Genomic DNA, 11,101 nt, shown 5'->3' with positions numbered 1-11,101 from the left:
AATACCGCCGTCACTGCACGGGGCGATGACGTTTTAGGCTGTGCCGCGCCTGCGCGATAGGGGAAGACCGTGTGAGGGAGCGTCTGTCACGATTCCGGTAGCTGCTTCCGGGACTAGCGCCAAGATGGCGGCTCCTTCACTGCTGGGCTGCGGGCGGGCGGTAAGCCGCAAGGTAACGGGTAGGGAGGGAGCTGGATGGGGTACAGGCAGAGGGGGACAGAGGGGCTGGGGTTGCTCAGTAGCGCAAGCCCCGCGGCGCACCCTCCTCTCCCACGGGCCCGGCGGGGGGGCGGCGGGGAGGTGCACAAGCGTGGGGCAGAACCACAGCGCCACCTGCGAGCCCTTTGGCTGAGGTGACTGATGGCACTTCCATGCATAGCGCAGTGGGGATTGCGGGTGGGCACGGCTCCCTCCGGGGTTCCCTGTACCCTGGAAACCGCCTTTATCCCGTTTTCTTCATCTCCAGGTGTTGCGGCTGGAGGTCCGGGGCCTGCGAGGCCAGGTCCCCTCCGCGGAGCTCTGCACCAAGCCGGCGGGCTCCGGGAAGCCGCCAAAGAGTAAGATGTTTGCTTCGTCCTTCAGCGGTGGTGGGGGGTACATAAAAGGCAACGGGTGTACGGCTGGTCGTAGGAGAGTTTCTAGTTAACAGCCTGAAGTTCAAGGCTCCCCTGGGTGTCATTAAATAGGCAAGAAGAACTGTCTTGGAACTGCTGGTACATAAGCCAAGGGAGTAAAAGGTCATCACTGTGTAAACAAGGATTTCTTTTCAAACTTACTGCATAGTAAGAAAACTGAAAGTAAAGGTCTAGTGGAAATCGGGTCTGTGTGGGATAAGAATGCATCTGGTCATTGTTTAGAGGCAGCAACTCGGCACCATGCAGCCATTTGCTCACCCCCCTTCCACCTTCCCCAGACAGGATGGGGAGAATTGAAAGAATGTAAACCCCATGGGTTGAGATAAGAACAGTCCAATAACTAAAGCATAATATGAAACTGCTACTACTAATAATGATAAAGGAAATAACAAGGGCAGAGAATATAAAACTTAAAGGAGAAAAGAATAAACAATAAACACAAGTGATGCCCAATACAATTGCTCACCACCTACCGGCCGATACCCAGCCCTACCTGAGCAGCGATCTGGGCCTTCCAGGTAACTCCCCCCAGTTTCTATACTGGGCGTGACATGCTGTCGTATGGGATACCCCTTTGCCTAGTTTGGTTCAAGTATCCCATCTTTGCTCCCTCTGGGCTTCTCATGCCCTGCCTCACTGGCAGAGCATGAGACTAAAAAGTCCTTGACCAGGGTAAGCGCTGCTGAGCAACGACTAAAACATCGGTGTGTTATCAGCATTGTTCTCAGACTAAAGCCAAAACACAGCACTGCACCAGCTACTAGGAAGAAAATTAATTCTCTCTTAGCTGAAACCAGGACAGCTATATTTATATTCATAAGCCATGCTGTCAGCTTCATATTTATTTCCTGTTTACTTTCACCTTAATTCTTTAGCTGCTGTGATACTTGACCAGACTTAAGGAGAGTTATCATTACATTTGTCTTAATATAAAGCAGCTTTGCAAGTTGCCTGAAATTTGATGGAAATGTGTAGCAAGTTACTTTTAATGATGTGCAAAATCTGAAGTTTGAACTTCAGATGTTCACCCTTTTCTTCTGAAATGTTAGGATAATCAGGATCAAAAAGCATCCTGTTTTGCAGAAAAACACTTTGAAGATCCAAATACCTGCTCTAGGCAACAGAGTCAAGAAGCTGCAGAGAACTGTCACAGCCCTGTTGTGTTAAATTTAGTTACAATGCTTCTTGCCCCATAGGTTTGCAAGTGAGGCAGTACGTGGACCTGGTTTTGCATGCTGTAGTGCATTTGACATTCCCAAGTATTTGAACCCCTTCTGTCCCTGACCGAAGGCAAAACATGAATACAAATTTCGAAGAGGGATAATTTGTGCAAAATGTTGTTTGTAAATAGAGGCTCACTGTGAGTAGGAGTGAGTAAGATTCCATCCCAAATTAGAGATCCAGGTGCTTAAAAAGCAAAGCTCCATGGGACAGTAGGAGTAATCAGACTCATTGATAGCTGTTGAAAAGATCACTGGTGGAGTAGTTGAATGCACATTTCTGGCTTCTAATATTAGCTTCTCAAATGTCAAGGCAAATAAAACCTTGGTTGTTTCATTAAGAAAGCCTACATTGATATAAGCTTGATTGAACAACAAATTGCTTTTTATTATATATTTTTTGCATTACGTTAAGTGTATTTGAGATGTACTTTAGCATCAGTTTCTAGATTCTCTGTCCTGCAGCTCTGATTTCAGAATGTGTCAGGAGGCCTCTTAGGCCACCTCTTTCAGCGAGCTGTTTCCCCTGCAAATGGCTAAGGTTAGTTAAGCTGTATAGGATGCAGCTGTCTTTTTCAAATTCTGGCTGGAACAGGGTGTGCAAATTTTCTTTGTTTTGATAAAATGGTCATGGTTACACCCAAACTCAGGATCATATCTGTAATTTCTGCATGCCATCTTTCTTAGTGTGAACATGTTCTGATAATTATGCTGTTACAAGCATCAGTAAGAACGCATGTGGGCATAATATTCTTGTTACTAATTTGGGTGTATTGTTCTTTTGTCAAAGTGATGCAAAGACAGGTCAGGTGGTACAAAGTTTGAAGTACCCCAATTAAAATGTCTGTACCAGTTGTGTTAGACTTCATGATTAAAAGCTGAAACATATCTTTTTCACGTATCCAAATATTACTGTTTATTTTTCCAGTAACAATTACTGTTAATGGTCAAGCTGACTGTTACCTGTCTTCTTTGTTTCTTAGGATACTGAACATTAATACTTCGGCAGCTTTTGCTCAGCTTTCACTTCTCTGTCATCCCTTCAGGCATTCTCATTTTAGTTTGACCTTCCTGTACACTTCTTTGAAGAACTCTTAAATCCTGAGTGATGTTTACTCACACAGTAGTTTCTACAGGCTGCTGTTTGGTTGTGTCAGTCTGTGTAGGGAATCGGGCTTCTTTCAAAGGTGACTGTGCCATCTTCCTACTTCCCCCTGACTTCCATCCTCACCCTGCACCTCCCATCTGGCAGAGAGAAGTGTCTGAAATTGTTCAAAAGTATTACCTTTATAGTAAGCTGGCATCTTTTTAATTTGTGCTTATGTTAAGAACTCTGTGTTTCTTTATCAAATACTTTGCTTTTAGTTTCATTTGTCTCTTCTGTCATGTTTTCATTTGGGCATTGCTAAAGACTTGCTTTTATTCCAAACTGTCATGGTTTAAGCCCAGCTGATAACTCAGAACCACGTAGCCACTCTCTCACCCACCCCCTTCTTGCCCCCCCCACTCCCGGAAGGATGGGGAAGGGAATTGAAAGAATGTAACTCCCACAGGTTGAGATAAGAACAGTTTAGTAACTAAGGTATAACACAAAACCACTCCTGCTACCACCAGTAATAATAATGATAAGGGAAATAACAAGGGGAGACAATACAGCTGCTCAACACCTGCTGACTGATACCTAGCCCAACCTGAGCACTGATCTGGGCCTTGTGGGTAAATCCCCCCAGTTTATATACTGGGCATGATGTGCTGTGGTATGGAATACCTCTTTGTCTAGTTTGGATCAGGTGTTCTGTTTCTGCTTCCTCTCAGCTTCCCCTCCTCCTTGGCAAAGCATGAGACTGAGAAAGTCCTTGGTCAAAGTAAACATTACTTAGCAACAACTAAATACATCAGTATTATCAGCCTTGTTCCCAGGCTGAGAGTCTAAAACACAGCACTGCACCAGCTACTGAGAAAGAGAAAAATGACTGCTATAGCTGAACCTAGGACACAAACTAATTGTATTACCTTCTTGGATCATATAAGGTATTACTGTGAAATACTTGTGAGGAGGAAAGCTGCATTTAGTTACGGTCCTGTAAAGTAGATCTGGGTTTAAATCTGCACAATAATCTGGAAATCTGTTGAATTACACTGCTGGCTGCAAGTGGTGCAATTCACAACAGTTTTATGGCTTTGCTATAGCAAATTTCAGCAGTAGTGTATCTTCTCAATGTGCTTCCAGTCCTTTGTCCTCCCGTTTTTTATAACCACAACAGTATTTACTGTTGATCAGCCTCCTGAGGATATCATTGGCATAAGCATCCAAGGGATACTTGGTACTCTGAAAGGGCCTGAAGTTGCTGATTTCTCTTCAACTGTTGGTTCCTTATCTGGAGAACTCAGTTAAATGAAAGTATCCATGAGGGAGAAGAAATGAAGGCAGGCTAACATGAAGCGTTAGGAGGTCTTCCAAGACCTTTTTTACAAAGAGGTCTCAAAAAATAGCAGTGGCGATAGTGAAGACAGGAGGAAGATATAAGGTCTTTTAGAAATGATTCAGTTGGTAGATCACATAGACACATGAAGAAATAATACTTTAATATATGGCCTCACATCTCTCTTACTCTGTTTCTTGGGAGTCATTCCTCCCTACTGCTTTAAAGCTAACTATTGCGAGAGGCTGGCTATTGCTCTGTTTACTAAGTCTTGCTTCGCTGGCTTGTTCATAGACAAATATTGTCTCTGTAGCAGCCTCAGCTAAAGCTGAATAGCTCAGCTAACAAGCTGTCTTAACCTTCATCTGAGATAGGTAGGTGTCTTAAACCATTTTCAATGATGCAGAATAAAACACAGAAGAACAGCTCTTGCAAGGAGTCTGGCAAAGCAAGGAGAAAAGCACAGCAGCAAAAACTTAAGTGCTGACTAGAACTGTGGGGTTTTTAAACTTCAAGTGTCTTAAAACTTTCAGCTTTATAATGCCTGTATTTAGTATAATAACTTCTTTGAGTTTGCTTTCTGTACCAGATTATCTCAGAAAGTTAAAATTGTATGACTAAGATCACTAACATCGGTGTCGGATATAATGATGATAATCCTCTTTATGCCATTTCCTAGATCTAGTGGCACCACAGGGAAGCACCAAGCTGCTACCCATCAAGGCACCAATTGAATTTCCTAAAATGTTGTCTTCTAGCTCTCTCCTAGCATCTGCAGACAAAGGTGAGAGCATATCTAGTACTAACCTCGAGGAAGCTTCAAAACCTTCTGCTGAAGATACGAGGAAATTCATGTCAAGAAAAACTGTGGTTGAATTTCCTCAGCGAGTAGTTGTTTCTTCCCTTGAGGACGAAAACATCACTAAACCTGGAACAGGAAGAGGATTGAGGAAGGAGATAGTTGAGGAAGAAACTTCATCCAGCTCAGATTCAGATTCTAGCTCAGATTCTGAGGAAGAAAATGATGGTGATGATTCAAAAGGTGCCATCAAAACCGAAGCTGAGTTTCCTAGACGAGATTCTGTCTTTTCTGAGAATAAAGCGGTAAAGGCATCGATGCTAGCAAAAGGTAACTTGTCGCAGAAATCCCACAAAGAATATGTGGCTAAGAAGCAGCCACAAAAACCAGAAACTGGTGTGTCTTCTATCAAGCAGGACACATTTTCTAAAACATCAATCAGCAATGAAACATCAAAATCCAAAGCAGGAGTCCCCAAAGTAAAATCAACTCCAAAAGAAGCAGATCAGCAGAAGCTGGTCTTAAAACCACGCGTGGTTGAAAGGCAAGACCTGACCAATGTCCCTCATAAATCTGACTATTTGGAGGACAAGTCCATTGGAACCCAAAAAGCAGCTATTCAGCTGAAAGCTTCATCAGTGACTCAGGAAGATATAAAGCAAAAACTGGTATCCAGAGGAGAAGAAGAAATGGTGAAGGAGGCACAAGAGTCAGAAGCAAAAGTAACTGCTCCCAAACTAGAAGAAGAGACTTCTGAAAGCACAATGTTGGTGATGGGCACTGCAGCAAAGGAGACCATACAGGAAGGAGTCGTCGAGGCTGGAGCAAGCAGCACAATAGAGGGTACAGCTTTAAATTGTTTGAACTGTATTGATTCATCTGGGCTAGGGTTTAACTTTTTTTTTTTTTTAAGTGTTTCCAGATCTTCTCTGCTCATGATTCTCTGATCTTTATACTGAAGCTAACTGTGTAGCAGTGACTTTCTGGAAGATAAACTCTTGTTCACTGCTGATTGTTACAAGTACTTGGTAATACTCAGTTTCCAGTTATGCTGTGAAAGGAAGCGGTCTTCATTTCACTGTATTTATAGTTTCATAAGGGAGTTACTTATAAAATGTAGACAAGATTGTTTCCACTGTGAGCAAAATCATAGGTTTTATATGACAAAACTTGTTTTCCCTCTTCTCTTTGCTCGGAAGGATTTGGTAGCTGCCTTTCTCCTGTGCCAAATTCAATGTCATCTGATTCTTGCTTAAATCCTCTTTTTTTTTTTTTTTTTTGTCCTTAAATCTTGGCAGTGTTTCAGGTAGTGCCAGAAGCAGGTATTGATTCTGAGATCAGTAGGTTGTAAATGAGTCGTGTTGAAGTAGCACAATGTTGACATCATAACCCAGTTTTTGTAGTGAGTTGGGGAGGAGTCAGCGATGTTTTTAGGAAAGAGCGTTGTGTATCTTGCAATCATCCCCCTAGCTATACTTTCCTATCTAACTTTCCCTTTTTATTTACTATCAATCCTGTTAACTTACCTACTGATCTTATTCTGTGTATTTCAACAGCAGATGCCCCTCCGTCCTGACCTGTGGTGCTTTACCATTCTTGCCTTTCAACTTAGGTAGCATACCATTCTTGAGACCCCTCTTGTGTTTGCTGTTTTGAATTAAAGAATTTGCCTACATGGAAGTAAAAGTGGCATAATTGTGAAGTTGCTTGGATATCATCCTTCGAGTGATACTCTTGCTGAAAAGGCTCTGAGGGTCCAGGTGGGCAGCAAGCTGAAGATGAACCAATGTGCCCTTGCAGCGAAGACCACCAGTGATAACCTGGGCTGCATTAGGAGGAGTGTTGTGAGCAGGCTGGGAGAGGTGATCCTTCCCTGGTGAGATGCACCTAGAGTGCTGTGTTCAGTTCTGGGCTCCCCAATATGAGAGATGTGGAGCTACTGGAGAAGATCCAGCAAAGTGCCACTAAGATGATGAAGGGACTGGAGTCTCTCTTCTGTGAGGAAAGGCTGAGAGAACAGGGACTGTTCAGCCTGGAGAAGAGACAGCTTGGGTGGGATATTGGGTAGTTACATAAATTTATGGAGAGTGCAAAGTTAAAGGTAAGACTCTCTTCAGTGGTGCATGGTGAAAGGACAGGAGGCAGTAGGTACAAGCTGAAACACAGGGTTTTGCCTGAACATCAAGAAGCACTTTACTGTGAGAGTTGCGGTGCCTCAGGTTGCCAAGAGAGGTGATGGAGCCTACATCCTTGAAGCTGTCTGGACATGGTTCTGGGCAGCCTGCTCTAGCTGACCCTACTTGAGCATTTGGGGTTGGACCAGATGACCTCCAGAGGTGTCTTCTAACCTCACCATTCTGTGACTCTGTGAAATGTCTAACCAGGTTAAGTGACAAATAATGGGGTTTATACATCCATTTCCAGGATGCAGGGCTGACTAAAAGACCTGCCTCCTGTTTTAAGTGGTTAGTCAGCTCATAATTTGATCTGGTTTATAAATTGGAAACTAAGCTTATCATCTTTCCTCTCTGCAACTCAGATACTCAGCTGCTGATAAATGCAGCACTGTTTGCAAGTGCCATTTTCATTTACTTGCTCCTCCTAGCAGTCAGCAGCAGCAGCTTGTTTTAAAAAAAAAAAAATGTATTGGAGAAAGGTTATTTGTATTTCTCTCTCTGGATGCTTTTCCCCTTGGTTGGAATGTCCCCTAGTGGAATGCTAGATGCTCAAGCATTATTTCCACATTGAAGCTAATACAGAGGCCCCAGTTTAGTTCAGTTAACTTCAAATATGAGAGGGAGGACTCAGCCTTGAAATACGCTAATGATTCAAGGTGAAGATTATAAAACATTAAAGATCTATGAAACAGCCTCCTCTGCTCTGTAAATACTGTAAATCCAGATTAAGGTTAAGACCATGTGACAGACTTTTCCTGCAGATCTGTACCTATGGGGCAATAGTCAGACACATAATCATAACTCCACCAACAAAACCCTTTTGGGTAGGATATGCCTTTGCTGAGAGCAGCACTTATGCTGTTGAGTTCCTCTGTGGAGGTGATAAGGCTGTGACAGCAGGAAAGTTTCTGCTGGCTATGTGCTAGAGGAGAGGTGGGGGTTAGTACAGACAAGTTCACATCCCTTTCCTGCTGGTGTAATGTCTTCGGGTGCCAGAACATAGCCAAGTCAAACCCAGCTATATTTAACACATCCCTAGTATCTGCTGGCATATCTTGCTCTCTCTTCCTTTTGAAGCCTTCCTTCAGAATAGCTAGTGTGTTTCCATGTTTAATGTTCACAGTTAATGATGCCTTCTGTAATCCGTACTTCTGTCTTGTTCTGTGTTCTTCTGTTCATCTGCAAGCTCTGCAGCAGGCACAGTGAAAATGCAAAAGCAATTTTTCGCATTACAAACCTGGATGTTAATGTGATGCCATCGCGCTGTAGAGCAGGCATCTAAATAGTCAGCAGAAACTGCTGACTTCAACTGCTAAGTAGTGAAATAGTGGCATGGTAAGTCAGAAATACACTTTGATTCATTTTGGAAGAACATCCTGTGAAATGCATGCTCTTTAAGAGAGAAAGCATAGATGAAATTTTAAGTATGGGGAGGATGAACTCTGGCATAAATTTTTCTTTCAAGAAGCCAAGTACGGTGTCTTTGGGCAGGAAAAATGAGACTCCATCTGCTTTTCTTCCTGAGCATCTGTCTCTTAATTTGGAACAACTGTCTTTTGCAGGTTGAATGTACACTTGCCTTCGTTTGTCTGTTCTGTGGGCTGTTTGTATCAAAGACCGTATCATGTGGCTTTTAGCCCCTTAGCGTTGTCTCCTATGAGCTGTCTCAGTAGGAGCTGAGCAATAGGCACAGGGATATTTCCTTTCATAGGCTGTGTGTGGTGTTCTGCTGAAATCATGCCTTACTATGGTATGTTTATTAGCGAGTCTTGGTGAGTGTCACAGATACATGCTCTTAAACTGATAGCCTTACATCACAATAGTTATGTCAGAATTAAAGGGAAATTCTTGTGTTCAGTTGCTTGAGTTCTTGTATTTTTATTGTAGATTGTACTACAAAAGACGCTTAATATGATCTAACCTAAACCACTACTTACAAATTTATATGATGAGACTTTTCACTAGATAATGCTTATGTCTTTCCTATTGTTAAGACTCTGGGTATATGAGAATGAATTAATACTGGGAGTAAAGTTTTATTTCTTGCAATTTCCTTGGTTGTAAAACCAGCCTGTAACAGGAACCTTTTATGTAAATGTACTGCCTAAATTTGCATAATATTCTAAAGCAGTAAGAATTAATGTTGGCTTTAACATGAAATAAGGACTTCTGAATAACTTTATTGGGTTATTCGTTTAGGTAGAAGAGCTACTACAAAGTTTAGAAGATTATATTTAGAAGAAAGGAAATTTACATCAAAGGCTCTTGATGTATTACTGCTCAGTATAACTACATTTGAAATTTAACTGTGGAGAGCTCAATAATTCCATCGTTTCTCCCTGCAGAAAAAATTCAGTCTGTAAAGTAGTTCTAATAGCTGAATAGCTGTGTCTGGTGGTCTAACGTGATGATAGATCATTTGTACTGCTACTTTGCTTCTCCTGGCTTGCTAAGAATGTCACCTACTGTTCGGGCTGGAGGGAAAACCAAGGCAACTATGAAAAAGCCAGGAAATGCAGACATCTGTCTTCAAGATATAAATGTTCTGCCCTGTCCACCCCCAGCATTAGATGGTATTTGGTATTTTAAAACCTGTGCTAGTTTAGATAACTTGTACTGATTCCTATTCCCCTACTGCATATTAATGTGCTGCTTTAGGACCAGACAAGGTACCAGTAGGGTGTAGTGTACTTATCCTTTTGTTACAGTTGCTCACTGTTGGGGAAGGAGGAAAGGGTTAATAATACTGACTGGATAAGGGATCTGACAGTAATTAAGAATATTGCCCTCTGCTGTGGTGTCCTTATAGTCACCAGTTACTGTTTTGTTTTCACAGAGGCCACAGCAGTGGGTGAGCCTGCTCCAGAAGAGTTCGATAATTCTACCTACAAGAACCTTCAGCATCACGAATACAACATTTATACTTTTTTTGATTCTATTGAGGTTCTCTCCAAATTCAGGCAACCTCAGCCATCTTCTGGAAGACCTTCACCGAGGCACTGAGAGAACAACATTTAAAACAAATGCCTAGGCAGAATGATAAATTGTTCTATTTAGCATTGTTGCTTCATCTGTATTATAAATCAGATAATGAATAATAAATGAATGCAGAGTAACTTGTGCTTTTGAATATATCTTCTTGGTTCTCACAGTCCCTTTCTTCTTGCGTTTTATGAATGAGCTGTCAATAAATCATCACTGGATAAAAACTGCTTTGCTACCTCTCAGTATGTATTATTTGGTGATAGTGTAAAAGGCCTGACATTTCAGTGTCCCCAAGTGTTTGAAACTGACCATTCTTTCAGTACAATGTCAAAGAACTTAATGGCCCTTGTGCATGTGCCTGTTCAGTATGTGCCATGGTTTTAATAAGTGTTGTTATCACTATAACACAGACGGCTGTTCTCCTTGCACACAAATGTATTACCAGCTCTGAAGAGGTTATGTTTACTCTGGATTTGAATTTAAATCATTGGCTAGAAACAGTGTAAGGAGTACTGTCTCCAGTGGCAAGAGTGTATGTTTTGTGTTAGTGGAGGAATGTAACTTTCTGTAATGTTATTGAAACATTTCAAATGCTCTGCTGTTGTAAAGGGAGAGCATACAACTTTATTTAATCTTCTGTTGGGGGTTCTAGCATCCAGGTTCTGCAGTAATTGAAATAACTTAAAATGTAGGAGAATCTCAATGAGCAATTCCTAATGAACTGTACTACATTGATTAAACTCTGAGAAATAATGACTTTTTAGGGTAGAATCACTTGAATGTTATTTTTAAATGTGACAAAAATAGCATTAGGTTAAAATCAGCTCCTGGTACTAATTGTTCAGTGGAACTATGTTTCAGT

At 41.9% G+C, this 11,101-nt stretch overlaps 1 protein-coding gene across 3 annotated transcripts; it reads left to right on the top strand.

Moving 5' to 3' along the window:
- The first annotated feature begins 2 nt into the window (after nucleotides 1-2).
- Nucleotides 3-10,370, top strand: NDUFV3 (NADH:ubiquinone oxidoreductase subunit V3). 3 transcript variants are annotated; one of them, XM_061453495.1, is made up of 4 exons: nucleotides 3-160; nucleotides 467-557; nucleotides 4,958-5,920; nucleotides 10,091-10,370. In XM_061453495.1, the coding sequence occupies exons 1-4, from the start codon at nucleotides 125-127 to the stop codon at nucleotides 10,255-10,257; spliced, it is 1,257 nt and encodes a 418-aa protein (XP_061309479.1). In that variant the 5' UTR covers nucleotides 3-124; the 3' UTR covers nucleotides 10,258-10,370. The 3 variants fall into 3 exon arrangements, with proteins under 3 accessions (XP_061309479.1, XP_061309478.1, XP_061309480.1); XM_061453494.1 differs by having other exon boundaries at nucleotides 19-172; XM_061453496.1 differs by lacking the exon at nucleotides 4,958-5,920 and having other exon boundaries at nucleotides 19-172.
- Nucleotides 10,371-11,101: the final 731 nt, after the last annotated feature.

The sequence above is a fragment of the Pezoporus flaviventris genome, unplaced genomic scaffold, assembly GCF_033815535.1.
Source record: "Pezoporus flaviventris isolate CSIRO_AGI_PZ_B2104156 unplaced genomic scaffold, CSIRO_AGI_Pfla_v1 ptg000015l, whole genome shotgun sequence".
Classification (NCBI taxonomy): domain Eukaryota; kingdom Metazoa; phylum Chordata; class Aves; order Psittaciformes; family Psittacidae; genus Pezoporus; species Pezoporus flaviventris.
The sequence above is the reverse complement of the archived record's forward strand: the minus strand, read 5'-3'. Positions and strand labels throughout refer to the sequence as shown.

Coding starts and splice junctions, on each gene's coding strand:
- NDUFV3 (XM_061453494.1), top strand. CDS start 125: ATGGCGGCTCCTTCACTGCTGGGCTGCGGGCGGGCGGTAAGCCGCAAG. Junction 558..4,957: donor CTCCGGGAAGCCGCCAAAGA/GTAAGATGTTTG, acceptor GCCATTTCCTAG/ATCTAGTGGCACCACAGGGA. Junction 5,921..10,090: donor AGCAAGCAGCACAATAGAGG/GTACAGCTTTAA, acceptor TTGTTTTCACAG/AGGCCACAGCAGTGGGTGAG.